This window comes from Orcinus orca, chromosome 16 (genome assembly GCF_937001465.1).
Source record: "Orcinus orca chromosome 16, mOrcOrc1.1, whole genome shotgun sequence".
NCBI classification, from domain to species: Eukaryota; Metazoa; Chordata; class Mammalia; order Artiodactyla; family Delphinidae; genus Orcinus; species Orcinus orca.
This window is the reverse complement of record NC_064574.1, coordinates 23,776,513-23,793,875: the sequence shown is the minus strand read 5'-3', so window position 1 is coordinate 23,793,875 and position 17,363 is coordinate 23,776,513. Positions and strand designations below refer to the sequence as shown.

Below are 17,363 nucleotides of genomic sequence, written 5' to 3'. Positions count from 1 at the left end.
GACGGTACTATTTGATTAACTGACTGTCGGCAACACAGGAGGGTTGTGCCTGAAAGTCCTCCCTGAGTGAGGTCCATCCTCCTGGCAGCCATGGCTCAGGATTTGGGACTGTGTCCTGAGGGACCCTGTGGTTCTGCTACCTATTTGCTGCCTGACCCATGAAGGAAGGTCTTTAGGTGTCCTCATCTATAAAATGGGAGTACTCCCATTCTGCCTGGTTCACGGGCTCTTAAGAGAGTTCAGTAACATCAGATTCTTCAAATGATGACACAGCACAGCTAGCATTCAGCCACAGGTTATGACACCATGCAGTGTGCTCATGGGGTAAAACCAGAGCTGTGAAGTGGATGCTCTTTTTCCCACCCTTTACAGATGAGGAAAATGCAGTTCAGAGAGGTACAGTGACTTACCCAAGGTCACACAACCAATACGTGGTAGAGCCAGGTCAAACCCAGGCATTCTGATTCCCGAAGCCCCACTGTCCACCTCAACCACTCTGCTCTGCTCCCTCATCCTGACCGTTGTGAACAGTGGCTGCGTGGGGCTGGGGCTGGGGCTGGGGCCGAGCAGGTATCAGTGCCTGGGCCAGATCTGTCTTGAGCTGTGGGAGGTTGTTTTCAAATGCTTTCTCTTGCCAAACCCCTCATATGCACATAGGAAGAAAATTACATTAATTTAGACTACCCAGCAGGAAGGTTTTGAGTAAACAAAGATTTTAAGAGAAATAAGCCCAAACCAGTTATCAGCTTGCACGCTCTCCCCTGGTCGCTCAGTTCCTCCTCTCCCCTCACCCCTTCACCACGTGGCATCAGGATGCTTATCGGGCTAAATGTAAATTCGTACCATGGTGAGCAGGCAGTCATATCATTCATTTACTCATCCATCCATCCATCCATTCATTTGTTCTAAAAACATTTCTTAATCTCTCCTCTGCCCAGTATGGGGAGTGGAAGAAAAGATACTGCCTGTTAGAACTCATTCATCGAAATAATAATCACAGGCACATCTAATGGGCTGTGCCTTTGTGTTTAGGTCCTGGGCACACAGTGGTGAACAAGGTCCAGCTCTCCCACTTCCTGGCTGGATGACCTTGGGCAAGTTACCCAAACCTTTCCAGACCTCAGTTTCCACTTCTGGAAAATGGGGTGAGGGGAAATAATAGCATATCTCCCAAAGGGTTGACGTGAGGCTAAACTAAGGTAATCTATGCAAAGCCCTCCAAAGAGTGCCTGGCACATTACAAGTGGTCTGTAAATGTGAGCGGCCGTTACTTTTTCCTGCCTTTCCTAGGGGGCATAGGGTGTGGAGTGACACTGTAGGAGCTGGGGAAGGCTTTATCTAGGCGGTGACATCTGAGCTATTCTTGAAGGATAAATTAGGGTGCAGTCATGGGAGGAGGTCTCCTAGGCTGTGGGAACAGCGGATGTAAAGGCAAGGATGTGAAGGAGCATAGCATTTAGGGAAAGGAAGTGGTCAGTGAAGCAAGATGTCAAGTATGTGTGGGGGGGGGCAGGGGGAGAAGAGGCTGGAAAGGAAGGCTGGGCCAGGGCTTGAAGGGCCTCGAATGCCATGTATGAAGTTCAAACTTCATCCTGGAGACCATGGAGAATCACTTCAACTTTTTAAGTAGAGGCATGATGTCATCAGATATGTGTTTCTGTGTTTTAGAAAGATTACTCTAGCAGCCCGTGTGGACATGACTGGAGCAAAAAATTCCTTCCCTTGGGGGCGTGGGTCTCTTTTTTTATTTCTCCTTCCTTCCTTCCCCTCCTCCCTCCTTCCCTCCCTCCTTCCTTCCTTCAGCAAATATTTATTGAACACCCACGATGTGTGAAGTAGTGTGCCAGGCGCTGTGAATCCAGCTCTGCGGGAGACAGACAGCATCTCTGAGCCCACATTCTACTGGGAGAGACCGGAAGAGCAGGCAGGGAACTAGTTTAGGGGTGGGGGCAGGGCCAGGGTGCGAGGAGTTGGAGGCTGACCAGGAGGTCAGGGTTGAGGGTGCCTGGAGGGAGGAAAGTACCGGATTGGGTCACTGGTAGAACGTTCAGGTGATAGGAGGAAAGACGGGCCGCGACGCCGCGCACCAGCCCCGCGGGTCTCCGAGAGCGAGCTTGGCCCTGGGAACCTGTTAGAGAGGAAATTCCCAGGCCCCGCCCCAGACCTATTGACTCAAAAGCTCCGGGGCGGGGCCCGGGGGGGGTGGTCTCTGTTTTCACAAGCCCTCCAGGTGACACCCCTCAAGTCCGAGAAGCACTAATAGGAACAAGGAGCACAGAGGGAGGTTGCTCTTTAGCGGCAGGTGTATGTTGGGGGTGGGAGGCAGCGAATTCCATTTTGGGTCTGATGAGTCTGAGGCGCCTGTGGGACGTTTCCAGGGAAAGTGTCTAGGCAAGTCTAGGGTTCAAGCAAGATCCGAGCTACAGATAAAGCGAGAGGGGACAGTGGCCTCGATGAGGCAGTGGAAGCCTTGAGTGGCTGAGGCGTCCCAGACAGAGGCGGCGAAGAGGAGAGCCCGGAGTCCGCCGGAGGAAGGGCCGGGGGCGGAGATGGCGGTGTCACCTTAGCCACGGAGATGGGCTGCGCCTCCTAGAGGCGGGAGAGGGAACTGGCTGAAGATACAGGAGAGGCAGGCGGAGCAGCTGGCACCTTGTGGTGCCTCGGGATGACCTGTGTCCCCATCAGTGTGAAGGTGGAGGTGAGGCTTTTCCGGGAAAGGGGGGGTCAATGGGAGAAGAAGAAGCTTGAGGGGAGAAGGGCCTGGAGGGACAATAGGATTCAAAGGGGCTAGTGACTGTTTCCTACCCTGGGAGAAAGGAAGCATTGAGCCCAGAAGGCTGCCCTTTTAAGACCTGCTGCTGGGCCACATTCTGGGACTGCCTCTGAGAAAGTAAGTGCCTTGTGCATGGAATGCCAGGTAACCAGCCACCGACAGCCTCAGCTGGAGGCAGGCCTCGGGGAAAGGTGGGGCAAAGACAGAGGGCTTCTGTCCTCACCTGTCGCCTGGCAGGCAGAGGTCCAGATCTACTACCCTGCAGCCCACTGGGGAGCTGCAGAATGGACACAGCTTCTGGGCCCCAGGACAGACAAGGCTGATCCCTAAGATGGGGCAGGAAGTAGGAGGTAGAGGCCAGCAGCTGGGCCCCTTCCAGATGTGGGCCAGTAAGTCTAGGGCCAATTCCAGGAGTATCTAGCAGTTAGACTCCAAGGTAGGACCAGGAGAGCTGGCTCAAGGGCAAGTGTTCCAAGGGCAGAATGGCATGGCAGAAGGAGTGCATTGAATTTGGAGTCTGACCAACTTGGGTCTAAATCCAGACTCGATCACTCACTTTCAGGGGGGCTTGAACAAGCCACTTCACATGCCCTGACCTTCCAGTTTCGCAACTATAAAACAGGAATATTAAAACAATTTCCTATGGTTGTTCAGAGGCTTAAATGAGATCATGCATCCTTAACACAATACTTAGCACATAGCTAGTACTCAGAAAACAGTAGTTAGTATGTTCTTAGTAGCCAGCCTGTACTCCTGTATTAACCTGACAGATTTCCATTTGCAAAGCCCTTTCTCCTCTGTTATCTTCATAATGTCTCTGTGAGAGTGGGACAGGGGTCCCCTTTTTAAAAAATTTCTTAAGACTTTATTTTTTGAGAGCAGTTTTCAGTTCGCAGCAAAATTGAGAGGAAGGTACAGAGATTTCTTGTAGACCCCTTGCCCTGGCACACATACAGCCCCCACCACCAACCCGTTATCAACACCCCTACCAGGATGGGACATTTGTTACCACTGATGAACACACACTGCAGGGGTCCCTTTATGTAGGTGAATCCATGAGGCCCGGAGAGCGGAAGTGGCTCCATCTAGGTCACGTGGCTGGAACGTGGCAGGGCCAGGACCAAAACCTGGATGTCTCGACTCCTTTGTTAGTGCTTCCAGGGGGCAATACCGCGTCTTGTTCACCACAGTGTCCCTAACGCCAGGCACTCAGTAAATGTTTGTTAAATGAGTGGGTAAGTGTGTAAGCACGTGTGTGAGCGAGCGAGCGAGGGATGAACAAGAGCAGACTGGACTGAACGATGCCTTCAGCTCTCTGCTTCTGAGAGAAGAAGCACTATTCAACCTTGTGGCCATGAGAGCTGCATGGCCACGTGCGCCAGCCATCCTGAGGGCCTGCCCACCTGAGACCTGGCCCTCTGAGCACTATTGTTTCCCCAGGAGAACAGTCTCAAGTCCGGGAAGGGGGCAGCTGCCATGATCCCAGGCCCACAGACGGTGGCCACGGAAATCCGTTCTCTTTCTCCGGTAAGTGGACAGGGCCAACCCAGGCTAGCGGACTCCAGGCAGAGAATGTGGACGCGGGTCCACAGGTGGCCTGCAGCAAGTACGGCGTAGAGCGTGGGAGGCTGCCCCTTTAAGTGCAGCACCAGGAAACGGCATCACATTCAGATGCCCACAGGGCTCCCTGGTCCCCACCAGAGTCTCATCCGTTGGTGGTGCCTGTGATGTGCCAGCTGCTTTGCATCTGCTCTCCTTACTGACCAGGAGGAGCAATGGACTAGGGCTCCAGAAGCTTGGACTCTGGACCCAGCTCTGTTGGTGGCTGCCTCAGTCGCCCACATCTGTCGCCGTGAGGTCTCTTGCAGCTCCTGTGTTCTCCAGATCTGTTGTTTTCATCATTTAGTCCCAGAGAGAGCACGTTCCCAGCCCTGACAGGGTGGGGGATTGGGAGGGCTGTGTCCACCTTGGATCCCTCTGTTCATTCTTGTAAGATGCCAGGATTCTTAAATTCTAGGGTCTTGTTAGGATTCTGGACCTCAGGAATCTCAGGTCCTAGGAATCTTAGATTCCAAGGTTTGAGGCTATCATGGGTCTAGCATTCTGAAGATTCCAGTATTCCTGAGTTCTTAGACTCAGTGGCTCAAAGCATCTTGGCTTCCAAACTTCACCTTCATGGGACCCCCCACACCCCGACTCCTCCCTTGGTTTACCCCACCCCCGCCCCCGTCCTGCAGAGTCCAGTGTCCTCACCTGAGCCCTGGGTGGGGGGTGGTTATATTCTGCAGATCATCGGGAAAGATGTCCTCACCAGCACCTACGGCGCCACCGCGGAAACCCTCTCCACTTCCACCACCACCCATGTTACCAAAGTGAGTAGCAGCAGGATGTCATAGGCCCCCAGCCTGGCTGTGGGGCTCGGGAAGGTCATTGCCATGGCTCTGCCTTGTAACGTGGGCAGAGAAGACCTGTGGTGTTCCCAGTTTCTGGGAGCTTTGTTCTGTGATAAGGGTTGTCCTAGGTGCCGACCTGCCCTTCAGTGTTGACAGCCAGGCTGGGGGGATGAGACCATCTCCTTGGAAGAAATTGTGAACCGTGGCATTTGCGCCTTATAGATCCTAAGTGCTAGAGGGATTTAGAGGGGGGTGATTGAAGGAAGGCTCAAAGAATGAGGAAGGGTCTTCTGGAAAAAATGGGGTTTGTATAGGGTCTTGGAAAGCCAGGGCGGACTCGTGAGGGAGGATGCAGACGTTCTAAGCCACGGGGAAGATGGGAACAGAAACCGTGTGTTTGCTTATTCATTCACTGAGCAAATGTTAGTGAGCATCAACCTCACGCTGGCCTCTGGGCTGAGGGCTGCTGGAGGGGCTGCAAGCAATGCACATGGGGAAACAGGAGAAGTGGTCTCTGTCAGGAAGAAGCAGCACCTAGGGGACGTAACTGGGAAATTAGGTTGGACTGGAGGTAGGGGAAGCAGAATAGAGACAAAAGACAAATCCCAGGACAAATGTGATAACAGAGGGTCTGAGTCTGAGAGCCATTGGAAAGCCATCAAGGTTTTCAAGACGGGGAGTGACCCAGTGAAAAGGGGTTTAAGGAGAGGAGATTAGGTCCACCAGGATGTGCAGGCAGATGGGAGAAAGAAGACAGAGAGAGTCTCTCCACGGAGAGACTAGGGATGGAGGGCCTGGTGCAGGGTGCGGGGAGGAAGAGGCAGGGCCAAAGAAGGGAGACATTCCTGGTGAGACAGCCATGACTTAGCCCGTGAGGACAGAGGGCTGAGGACAGGCTGGCCAGCATGTCCATGCCTGAGTGGCCAGGGCCCAGGGCAGGGCTGGAGGCCTGGAGGAGAGAGGCCAGAGAGCCAGGATGAGTTGGAGGTTTTGCTCAAGCACCAAAGGAGGAGTCTGGTAGGCAGCACTGGCCCTTGAGGAGCACAGACTGTCCCAGCCCTGCCCACTCCCATGCAGCACGGTCCCCAGAAAGCACCCACTCCTACCAAAAGCATCAGTGAGCAATGATGACTTCACTGAAAGCTTTATGGGAAGGTGTTCCGTCACACACCCCACCGCATACAGCTCAGATAACTCTTCTTCCCAAAGTCCCTCCTAGCCCTGCCAACTGGGGGCCCCCCTCTTCTTTCTGTCCACTCCTGACCCCAGCTGGGGTTTCCCTTAGCCACCACCCGCCTTTAATATGCCAAGCAAGTAGGTCCTGCCCTATCTTCTACTTCTAAACTTGCACCCGAACCCCAGCCCTTCGGAAAACAGTGGCGGTTTTAAGCATATGTATAAGCGTCATCAATGCAGTTTTCTAGTATTGTTTGAAGTCATTTAAAGTAGAACCTTGTCACCATTCACATTTCATTCATGTGTTCATTCGACAAATCCGCATTTAGCACCTGCCCTGGTCAAGTTGGACAGGGGAGTGGGGGAGGAGGGGATCCAGAGATGAACAAAACACAGCCCCTGCCCTCATGAGCCCCAGCCCAGTGAGCAGGGCCAGGTCACACACACAACGTCAGTACAAGGCAGAGAGGCCCAGGACCGTGAGAGATACGAACGTGCCGCTCAGGGAGTACTGAGGCAGGACGAAGGATCGCTCACCAGGGTCAGGGTGACAGCATTTGAACCGGGCTTGGAAGAGCTAGAGGGGGCAGCTTGGTAGTTGGGGGAGTGGTGGCAGCCAGGCAAGATGTGCAGTCTGAAGTCCCAAAACCAGAAAAAGGAGAAAACCGAGGGAGCCAGGAGAGAAGGCGACTGCTGGTTCCAGCCTTGCCCTTGAGGGATGCTTTGGACCGGTCCCCTGTCGAGGCTGCTGCCCCAGCAGGACCCAAGGCTGACCTCACCTCCCTCTCCCTCTGCAGACTGTGAAAGGAGGATTTTCTGAGACGAGGATCGAGAAGCGGATCATCATCACCGGGGACGAAGATGTCGATCAAGACCAGGTATGGGGATGCGGAGCATGGTTCCCAGTGGCACTGCCCAGGCCCCAGGCGCCCCCATATTGGTTTACCCATGGACGGCTGCATCTGTGAGCAGAGATGTCCACTTCCTACTGACCCTGTCCAGAGGAGAAGCCCTCAAGGAAGGGGCACTGACTGGGAGTCAGAAGGAGCCAGAAGACCTGAGCTCTGGCCTCTCCCCTTAACTCCTGGTCCTCAGCTGTGTGCTGGAGGGGCCTGTTGGTCTCTGTGGCCTCTCCCGTATTCCATATGCTCTGACTCCTCACTTTGCGGTTCTTTTCCTCCAGGCCCTGGCTTTGGCCATCAAGGAGGCCAAACTGCAGCATCCTGACATGCTGGTAACCAAAGCTGTCGTATACAGAGAAACAGACCCATCCCCAGAGGAGAGGGACAAGAAGCCACAGGTGAGGCTCATGGGGCTCAGCAGCCGCGAGATGGAGGAGAGAACAAGGTCCTCCGAGGGGCATTTCCATCTGAGGACCCACCAAGAGGCTTGGTCCCCAGCACAGCTCTGACCTCCCCAAGCTTCCTGGTTTGGGGCTCCAAGTGGAGAGGTAGCTCCCTCAGATATGACGAATCAGAGTGCAGAGGGGAAGGAAGGCTGGTTCCTTGGTTTCTTTGGGGTTTCAGGCTCCAGACCCAGAAAAGTAAATCCAGAAGTGGTCAGAACAGGGGAGAGAGGATTGACAGTGGGTACTGAGGTGGGACAGACAGAGACAAGTGTACCCTCACTGACCACTGCCTGTAGGCTGGAAGTCGGAAAAAGTCCTGCCAGGCCCAGGGCCACATTCCTGTCCCTGACTCTCTGTCTCCATCACCGGTCACTGGATGTTGCCAGGGAGGAATTTTTTTTTTGTTAATTGAAGTATAGTTGATTTACAATGTTGTGCCAATTTTATTTTATTTTTTAATTTTTTAAATTGAAGTATAGTTGATGTCAAGGAGGAATATGATGGCCAGAGCCCTCGATCCCATCTGTCTTGCTAGATTGGAAACCCTTCTCAGGCCACCAGGGGCGAGAATCTTAGGGACCCCAATCCTTACTCTTTCCACTGAGGGCTATCAGTGCCTTCGTGAATAAGAGGAATGAGATGGTGCCAGAGCAGAGAGGTCTTTTAGCAGATGAAATTGGGGGAAGGGTTCTGGCCCGTCTAGAAGTTTACTGAATTTGGTCAGACCGATAATAACAAAATCTCACAGACATTGAATTGAATGAAATAAGTCAAACACAAAAAGTACATACAATGTGAGTCTATTCATAGGAAGTTCAAAACCAGGCCAAACTAATCAGCGATGATCAAAGTCTGAATATCGGTTCCTTCTGAGATGTGGCATTGACAGGGAAGAGCCGCAAAGGGAACTTCGAGGGTGCTGGAAATATCAGCGTCTTGAACTGGGGGGGGGCGGTGCATGGGTGTGTATGTATGTAAAAGTGGACCAAGCGCCACACTTAGATTTGTATATTTACTTACTTCACACCGTATACCTCAATGAAAAATAAATGCATTTCAAAGTCCCCCACAAACAGCAGGTCTCCCTTTTGTCCTCTTCCCTGATGAAGAAACCCAGTGTTTTCTAGAAAGATACAGAATGTTTCTTTCTCATCCTTTGATTACCACCCCCTTCGTGTCAGAAGGAGAAGCACTGAACTTCCTGCAGTGACGGAAATGATTTTCTGTGCTGTGCAGTGTAGGGGCCGCTAGCTGCACACGGCTGTTGAGCACATGAAACTGGCTAATCTGAAATGAGATGCACCTTGAGGGTAGAATAGGTGCCGGAAAAAGGAGTATAAAATAGCTCAGTAATTTTTATATTGATTACATGTTAAATGATAATGTTTGGATATATTGGGTTAAGTAAAATACATTATTAAAATTAATCTCACCTGTTTCTTTTTACTCTTTCATGTAAATTAAAACATATGAATTTTAATTTAGAAATTAAAATTTTCTATATAGCTGGAAAATTTTAGAAAACCAGAAATACTAGAAAATTTAGAAAATACTGTCTAGAAAATCTATTATCTAAAAAATTTTAAATTCCGTCTGTGGTTTCATTTCTGTTGGACAGCGCTGGTCTAGAAGATGTAAAAACTGATCACGGGCAGAGCCTGCCTCCCAGCCTTCCTCAGACTTTCAAGTAAATTGTCACTCCTGTCCTGTCAGTTGCCCAGTTACTGTTGCTTTTTGTCCCCCAGATCTCAGAGTGGTAGAGTGTAGGTCACTTGCCAAACTGGTGCTGGGCTGGCAGTATCAGCTGGGGAACACAAATACTAGAAAACTATTGCCATAAAGTCTGACTTAGAAGTGCTGGGCCAGGACCTGGGAATCTTTATTTATACGTTGGTCCTTAGGAAGTGCATGCGCAGCCAGGTGTAGAAGCCACTGATGCAAAGAACTCTGTGCTGGGAATCAGGACCTGACTCCACTCCCAGCCATCCTGCTGACTTGGCTGTGTGGCCATTGGGGTCTCAGTTTCCTCATTTGCAAAAGGAAGAGATGGACAAGCCCCCTTCCAGTTATGTACAGTCCTCTGGCTGTGTGTTTGCTTTCCTAGCTTCTCGTATCTTCTCCATTCCCCGTCTCACTCCTCCTCGTCTTTCCTGGGGCATCCCAGCCAGCCCCCCAGGCTCCTGCCCGCCCGCGTTCCCTGGCCATTTGGAGCTCTCGTCCCAGCCTCCACGTCCTGCCCACCCCATGCAGTCTTTCACATCTGCCCACCTCACTGCTCCCTTTGCGGTCCTTCCTCCTCGCCCCTCTTTTAGTCCTTTCTTTGCTGCCATTGTCCCACGCGTCACTACACACCCTCTCTCTCTCTTTTGGATCCTTCTGTAAAGGTCACCTTGCTATGTTGTCCTGGAGAAACAGAAGTTTCTCCCTTGCCTTTTCTGCCCACCTGCTTTCCCATTAGTTATCGCCAAGTAGGAACCACCTCTGACTTTTAATATAGGCAGACTCACTGATTCTGGGGGAAAGGTCTTCTCTGAATTAGAAAACTCTTTTTTAAAGTACTTGAAAAATGTTGGTTTGATGGATGGATGCATCTTGGCACCCGGGATGGTAGTCCTGACTCGAATCTCAGTCCTGACCGTTATTAGCTGCGCAACTTTGAGCAAGCTATTTAACCTTCTCGGCCTGTGTTGCCTCATCAGCCAGATGACAATGACATAGTAACAACTGTGGTAACTTATGGAGTCCTTACACTCTTCCAGGCACCTGGCTGTGCACTAGGCGCAGTACTGTCACCTGCTCATTCATTTTACAAAGAAGGGAACTGAAGCTCTGAGATGTTAGGCGATTTGCTCACAGATTTGGAGCTGGGAACACAAAGAATTGGTTAGAGAGTCAAACCTCATCTGTTAGACTCCAAAGCTGCCTTATGGCCTTAATCTCCTGACCACGCTGACTGTTCACAGTATCTATCTCATAGGGTTACTGAGATCATACATCTACAGTAGTAAGCACCGTGCCTGGCACATAGTAAGTGCTCGATAAGAGTTAATTATGACCATGATTACTATTAACACAAAGTAAGCTAACAAAATGCTGCCCATTTGGACTCTGCTGTAATAAACAGAAAAATACATGATCATACAGTATTGTTTAGATGTCCCCGGTCCTTCTGAAGTGTCTGTGGGCTTTAGAAGATATCCCCACAAACCCAGAATCATGTGTACACTGAGTTTTGGGCAGGTACTTTATTAATCGATGAGGAAACTTAAGGTGAAGCCGGCACTGTAGGAAAAAATCCTCAGAAAGTAGCAGAATGGAGTAGCAAGAACACACCCAGCTTTGGACTCAGAAAGTGTGCCCAGAGGAACCTGTCTGGGCCTCAGTTTTCTAACCTACAAAATGGAGTTAATCTATAAACTGGAGCTGCTGTAATAATTAAACAACATCTATGAGTGTCAGAGTCCTCTCAGGCTGCTATAACAGAGCACCGTAGACTGGGTGGCTTAAACAACACACACTTAATATCTCACAGTTATGGGGGCTGGGAAGTCCAAGGTCAAGGTGCTGGCCAGTCTGGTTCCTGGTGAGACCCTCTTCTGGTTTGCAGACAGCCATCCTCACGTGGTGGAGAGCAGAGAGAGAAGTTATCTGTCTCACGTCTCTTTTTATAAGGGCACTCATCCTATTTATGAGTGCCTTCTAAAGGCCCCGCTTCCATATACCATCACCTTGAGGGTTAGGGCTTCAACATGTGAATTTCAGGGGGACATAAACATTCAGTCCATAGCAATGATGTACCAGGTGGTATCTCACATACAGAAGGTGCTCGGCGATGTGAAGCTGCTTCCTTGTCCCAATAGTTTTGTCATGTTGAGGGGTTGATGAGAGCCCTGAGCAAGTCAGACCCTAAACTTCTATCACCAGCCTGGTGCACGAGGCCCTGTTTCCATGTGGGCATCCATCTTGCCAGTCATCTTCTCTCCCCTCCCTGAATCCTCCAGGAACACCTGTCCCTGCTCCAGTAGATTTCTTTATGAAGTTCTTCCTCCTTGAAGTTCTTGCTGTGACTGTGAAATCACGCCCATCTTAGAGCCTTCTCTTCTCTCCCTGCAACTCACAGGCCAGATGTGTGGCTTCTGCTCCATCTTTGTTCACTGGCCCGTCCCCTCCACGCAAGACCTGTCTCCCAAACATTGCCAGCAAGAGGGCAGCATCCAGCCAGCTTCCCAGAGCTTTCTTACTTTCAAATTTTTAATTAAATGGGGGTGGGGATGACCTATTCCAAAGCAGGAGCCTAGGGTTCTCGTCTTGCTTCTGCCACCAACTTGCTAAGTCATTGAACCCTCTGGGCTTCGGTTTTCCCATTTGTCAAATGAGCTGAGAAGGATCAAATTTCTACAACTCCGTTAGCACCTGACCATATGTAAGTGGCAAAGGGCAGGGACAACAGGCCACTTGTTAAATGGTTTGGGGTAGTTGCTGTGTGTCAGTCATGGTGTTGGGCCCTGGAAAGACAACAATAAGTAAAACACAGCCCTTGCCCTCAATGAGATCAAATGTGGTTAAGTTAACAACAATAGTAATAAGAACAGCCAGTATTTACTCAGCACTTACTGTATGCTGAGCCTTGTCTTGAATCCTCCCTACAACTTCGTGAGGTGGGACCCATTTTACAGAGGGAGCAACTAAGGTCTAAAGAGGTTAGGAAACTTGCCCAAGATGACAGAGCTAGTAGACTGTGGAATGGGATTTGAAACTAGGATTGTCTGATTTCAGAGCCCATGCCCCTTAACCACTGAGTTTTGGAGTCAAACCTGAGTTGGAATCCAGACTCCAGTTTCTTTACTTAAACACTCCTCTGTGGGGTTTAACCCCCAGGACACAGCAGGCAGTGGCAAACAGAAGGGAAAGACAAAAAAAAAAGATCTGCAATCATGACTAAACATTTCTTAGAACTGAGAGCAGATAGAAAGACAAAAGGAAACAAGTATAATCTTAGCTTTCAGTGTTCAAGGAAACTTGGACAAATTTTCTAGCCAAAGTAAAAGATACCACCTGCCTGGAAACAACCCAGAAAACACACATGGCCTTTGGAGTCAGAGAGTCAGACAGAGGTGGCTTCAGTTCTCAGCGACCACTTTCTTACAAGCTGTGTGGCCTTGGACAAGTCACTCTGTCTTCCCTAGTCATAATAAATGGCACACGGTAAAGACAGGGAAGACAACCTCTTGCCATGTATTTAAAGATGAGTGACAAAAGTTACTAACTCTTCTTGTTCTCCTCCTTCCTTTGCATCTTCTCCCCGCAACACCTCTGGCTTCAGGAATCCTGACCTCTGTGAAGAGATGCTGGCGTTTTTGGTCCAACCCAAGCCAGAGAACCGTAAAGAAGGGGCCTTCATTCTGGATTCTCCAACTCAACACCGACGTCCCAGCTGCGACGTACTGTCCCTGACAAGAGACTGGGAAAGGAAAAGCATATATATATAGATATATATAGATATAGATATATATACAGGAAACATCACGTCCTTGCACTGCTGCCGGGGCTGGCCGAGCATTCGGCCGACAGCAACGGCCAACGTCTGAACGCCTACATTTCCTTTGCAGACAAATTGAAGAATTGGTGGGATTGTTCAGGAAAAAAAAATTATAACAACAATAATCCCTTGCTCCGCCCCCCCCACCCCCCGCCGCGCCTGTCCCAACCCCCCTTGAAGCCCCGCGGAACAACCAAGACAAGCCAGACCACGCTGATTGTAGAAGTACAATGCGACCCGGGTTCTACATGTTCCATTCAGTGGACGAGCATTCCGTTTCTTCTCCTGCGTCTGTTGCCCACTCAAATGCAAAGGAAAACACTTCTGCAGCCAAGCAAGAGAAGCTGCAGCAGCAAGACACGCCCCGTCAAACGTTTTCCAAGAGAGAAAAGTCCCTGCTCGGAAAGGAGGAGGAGGAACACTAGATTCTTATTTTTTGGGTCTTGACACTGGGCTGCAAAATCCACCTTCCTTTCTTCCGCCTCCCCTCCCCGTCGACTGTCACACATCTTGTCAGTCATTTTCTGTCTGGGTTCCCTCCTCCCTCTTCCCCACCCCACCCCCGCCTCACCTTCTGTGTCCTGGTCCTGCTGAGGGCCACTGCAGATGACTCTCACTGGAAGCGAGAAAAAGCAAAGCAAAGCAAGAATGTGAAACCAAGCCGCAGGAGGTGAAGTAGACATTGTGTGTTATGGGTTCTCATTATGAAGGTGCAGCTCGTAGATTCGTATGGATGTGCTTTTAAGTTATGTATATTACGTATAACAGGAAACAAATATTAAAATAAACAGTGCTGGTAAGTATGAAGCTGACATTTTAAAATTATAATTATCTGACTGTGATTGATGTATCCCAAGGTTCCTAGATCTCACCGAACCGACCCTGCCAAGGAGACCCGGACTCTGGCTGTGGGTCGCTCACAGTAGGAGCCGACGGTTCAGTGTAGAAATACAGTGTGTGGTGTTTGTAATTGACTGATTGGTGGGGAGGGGCGGGGTCCCCAGGTGGAGAGGCAGGGATTTTGGCAAGAAGGAAGCAACACGGGTGTGGTTCAAGATGCCTTCTCCCCCTGGGCAGTAGCAACCGGGGGGGCTGGTCTGTGCTCAGGCGTGGGGTCCAGAGTTAGGATTCTGCTGCACAGGTCTCCCGGCTCAGCGCCCCCGCCTCCCTAGGAGGCTCGCCTCCTTTCTCAATCTCTCTTTGTTTTGCCACGTCTTGCCTTTTCCTGACCGCATTGTGACAGCTGACTCCCATCCCGAGGGAGGTGACATACCCAGCTGCCGCGGACGATGGTGGCTTCCACCTGGCTGTCTGAACATCCCCAGCCCAGTCTTTTCCTTTACCACTCCTGTATTCTGTCTGAATCATTCTCTGCTTCCTGGGCCAAAGCAGCCATGGTAGAGACTGAACACAGGGCAGGCCCTGCTAGGTCAAAACCGCGCTCCCGAAGGCTTCGCCTGCCCCAGAGTAAGCCGGGGAGGATCTACGTATAAGACCCTGGCTTTAGAGACCTCGCCTTCAGTCGGCGTCTGCGCTCTGAGCCTGTGCCCTCGGAGTCCCAAAAGTGGCCTTGAGCCCACAGAAGCCCTTGGAGAAGACCCCCATCAAAAGCTTGGCATTGCGCTCTGGCACACGTGGGCCTTCCCAGGCTTCCTTGACACAAGATGCTTCCCTGAGCTTAATGAGGCCCCTTCTGAGGGAGTTCTTCCACACTGCCCTTTACTTTCTCAGTCCCATTTCATTTCCCCCATCCTGCTTCTAAAGCACGCGGCAAATTCACTCAACAAATATTTATTGAGTACTTACTTGTGTCAGGCACTATCATTAGGCTCAAGGAGAAAGCGGGGGGGGGGGGGAGCAGAGGGACCTGGGAAGAGCCCTGAGCCAGCCTTACATCTCTAACCGCTCTGAGAACATTTCCGAATTCTCTCCAATTATCAGACATTGCCTAGGGACGTCCCAGAGAGGGGCTTGGCTTGCTTATTAGTTACCCCGGTGACACATATGCTTAGCTGCTTAACTGGTGCTGACCTGAGGCAGGACAAGAAACCGGAACAGTGTTTGCCTCTGTGGGCAAAAATGGGATGGAGAGAGGGCGGAGAGAGCCCTGCACCTGGGGCCCAGGTGACACAGTCAGCCACATCCCCTCTGGGGCAGGCTGGTGGCCCACTCCAACTCCCCCTGAGAGCGAAGGCACACTTCGAATGCACCAGGTTCTTTTTACAGTCCTGGGAGAGAAGCCACAGAACCTCGTTCCTGTCCTCCTCAGCCTGAGAGCCCCCAGCGTTTCTGGGCCAAGAGCTGGAGTGGCTCCGCCCACTCCGGGCCACCTGGAATTGGACTCAGGCATCCCTGTCTTTGCAGGAACCAGGTGTCCCGAGAGCACTGGACATACCTCAGAGAGAGAATATTTGTTCTGGGTTCTGTGCCTGCCTACGGACCCTAAGGGTGTGGCTTTAGGGCAGGGAAGATGTGACCAGGCTTATAAGCTTGTGGGCCAGCCAGGGTTTGTGGAGCTCTCCATCCCACAGATGTTCTGACCTTCCGCCGAGAGGCAGGCAGTGCCAGCAGGGAGGAGGGGAGCTGCAAAGCTGAAATCTAGGGCACTGTTTCCTCCCCATCCTCCTCTTCATAGGGAATATAGACGTTTGTCTTGTCTGTCTTCAACCTACTTTTCCTTTTTACATTTCGCATCCTTTCTGTGCCACCTCTCCACCCAGGAGACCATGTAGCATGGTGGAAAAAGTCCTGGAGGACAGTCAGGAGTTCTGGGTGGCCATCCTGGCTCAACCCCTAACTCACCACGTGCCACTGAGCTAGTCCCATTCCCGCTTCGGGGCCTCAGTTTCCTCACGTGCAAAACGAAGAGGATAAAGCAGAGGCTCTCCGTGCCCTTTTGCCACTCTGCCAGCCTACAGATCTTTGTTTTCCCTTCTTTTGCTTTCTTGGGATCTTTTCCATCTGAGGGTATAGGAAGTGCCAAGACCTGTTTCAGTTTTTGAATCCTGCAAGCACATTCCAAGACTGGCCTGAAATTGCATGAACAACATCACTCTAAATATATACTTTTTTTTTTTTTTTCCAAAAGCACCTTCCCAACCAACTGCGATGCTGTCCTGGTCCTTTTTACTCGCACCCTTCTCTCCTCTCTTGTCCCCGCGCTCCCCCACCTCAGTGCTCCGTGCTGTATGCGTGTGCTCTCTGTTCTTGTATACTCAATAAAAGTGAAATAAATGTGTTTGATGCTGAACCACAAACTGCCTTGGCATCTCTCTCTCTGTCTCTGACCTAGGCTACCAGTACAAGTTGGCATCGTGGGAAGGGCTAAAACTGGGTGGAGAGATCCCAACTGGGACACTTTTATTCAACCTACAACACTTTCATTCAAATATTTGCAGATCCCAACGTGGTCCAGGTCTTGGCTTTGGCTTTACACGTACAACAACAAATAAGACAAAGCCCCTGACCTCCAGGAGCTCACAGGCTAGTGGAGGAAACTGATAACAAAACAGGTGAGCACTCAGAGATGATTCCAGAGTGATCAGCACCAGGAAAGAAGTGCATCAGGGAAGGGGATCGTCACTGAAGGAGCCCACTTTAAATAAGGTGGCCAGTTATGGCCTCCCTGAGGACATGATTTTTGAGCTGAGTGAAGAGAAAGATCGAGTAAGGTGAAGAACTTGGGTGAGAGCATTCTAGGCAGCAGGAAGAGTAGGCATGCGGACCCAGGACACAGAGGGGCTTGGTGTGTGGAGACACACTTGAAAGAAGAGCACCGCCATTGGGGTCTTTTCCCACATCCTCCTTCATGGGAGCCGAGTGGATAATGTATACAGCAAATGTTGCCATAACCCCATACATGCTACCCGTCCCGACGTTGACATCATCTTTCTTTCAATTGACTCTCTGTAAACAAAAAAAAAATTTATTTAAAAAGGAAACTATTTTACTTCCACAAATGAAAAACTAGCGTCACTTGGCAAAGGAAGGAGGTCTTCATAAAAGTAAATGCAAGAATATTAAAACTTAAAAACCATAATCCATGTGAAATGTAAATGTGTCCCTTGGGCTACCTGAGGTTCATGTACCAGCACTTTGCTTTCATTCTACCAGACAACTCACCCCAAACCACCT

At 50.7% G+C, this 17,363-nt stretch overlaps 1 protein-coding gene across 24 annotated transcripts in view; it reads left to right on the top strand.

Annotated features, from left to right (window-relative positions):
* The window catches only part of EPB41L1 (erythrocyte membrane protein band 4.1 like 1), a 127,281-nt gene extending 110,795 nt beyond the window's left edge, over positions 1-16,486 (top strand). For 21 of the 24 annotated variants that reach the window (XM_049699322.1, XM_049699321.1, XM_033433644.2 and 18 more), the window contains 5 exons: positions 4,214-4,300; positions 5,062-5,145; positions 7,140-7,220; positions 7,526-7,642; positions 13,014-16,486. In XM_049699322.1, coding sequence (XP_049555279.1) covers positions 4,214-4,300; positions 5,062-5,145; positions 7,140-7,220; positions 7,526-7,642; positions 13,014-13,022 — 378 coding nt within the window. In that variant the 3' untranslated portion in view covers positions 13,023-16,486. The remainder of the gene's footprint in view (positions 1-4,213; positions 4,301-5,061; positions 5,146-7,139; positions 7,221-7,525; positions 7,643-13,013) is intronic. The other 3 variants (XM_049699326.1, XM_049699327.1, XM_033433648.2) reach the window with 2 other exon arrangements.
* The last annotated feature ends 877 nt before the right edge of the window (positions 16,487-17,363 follow it).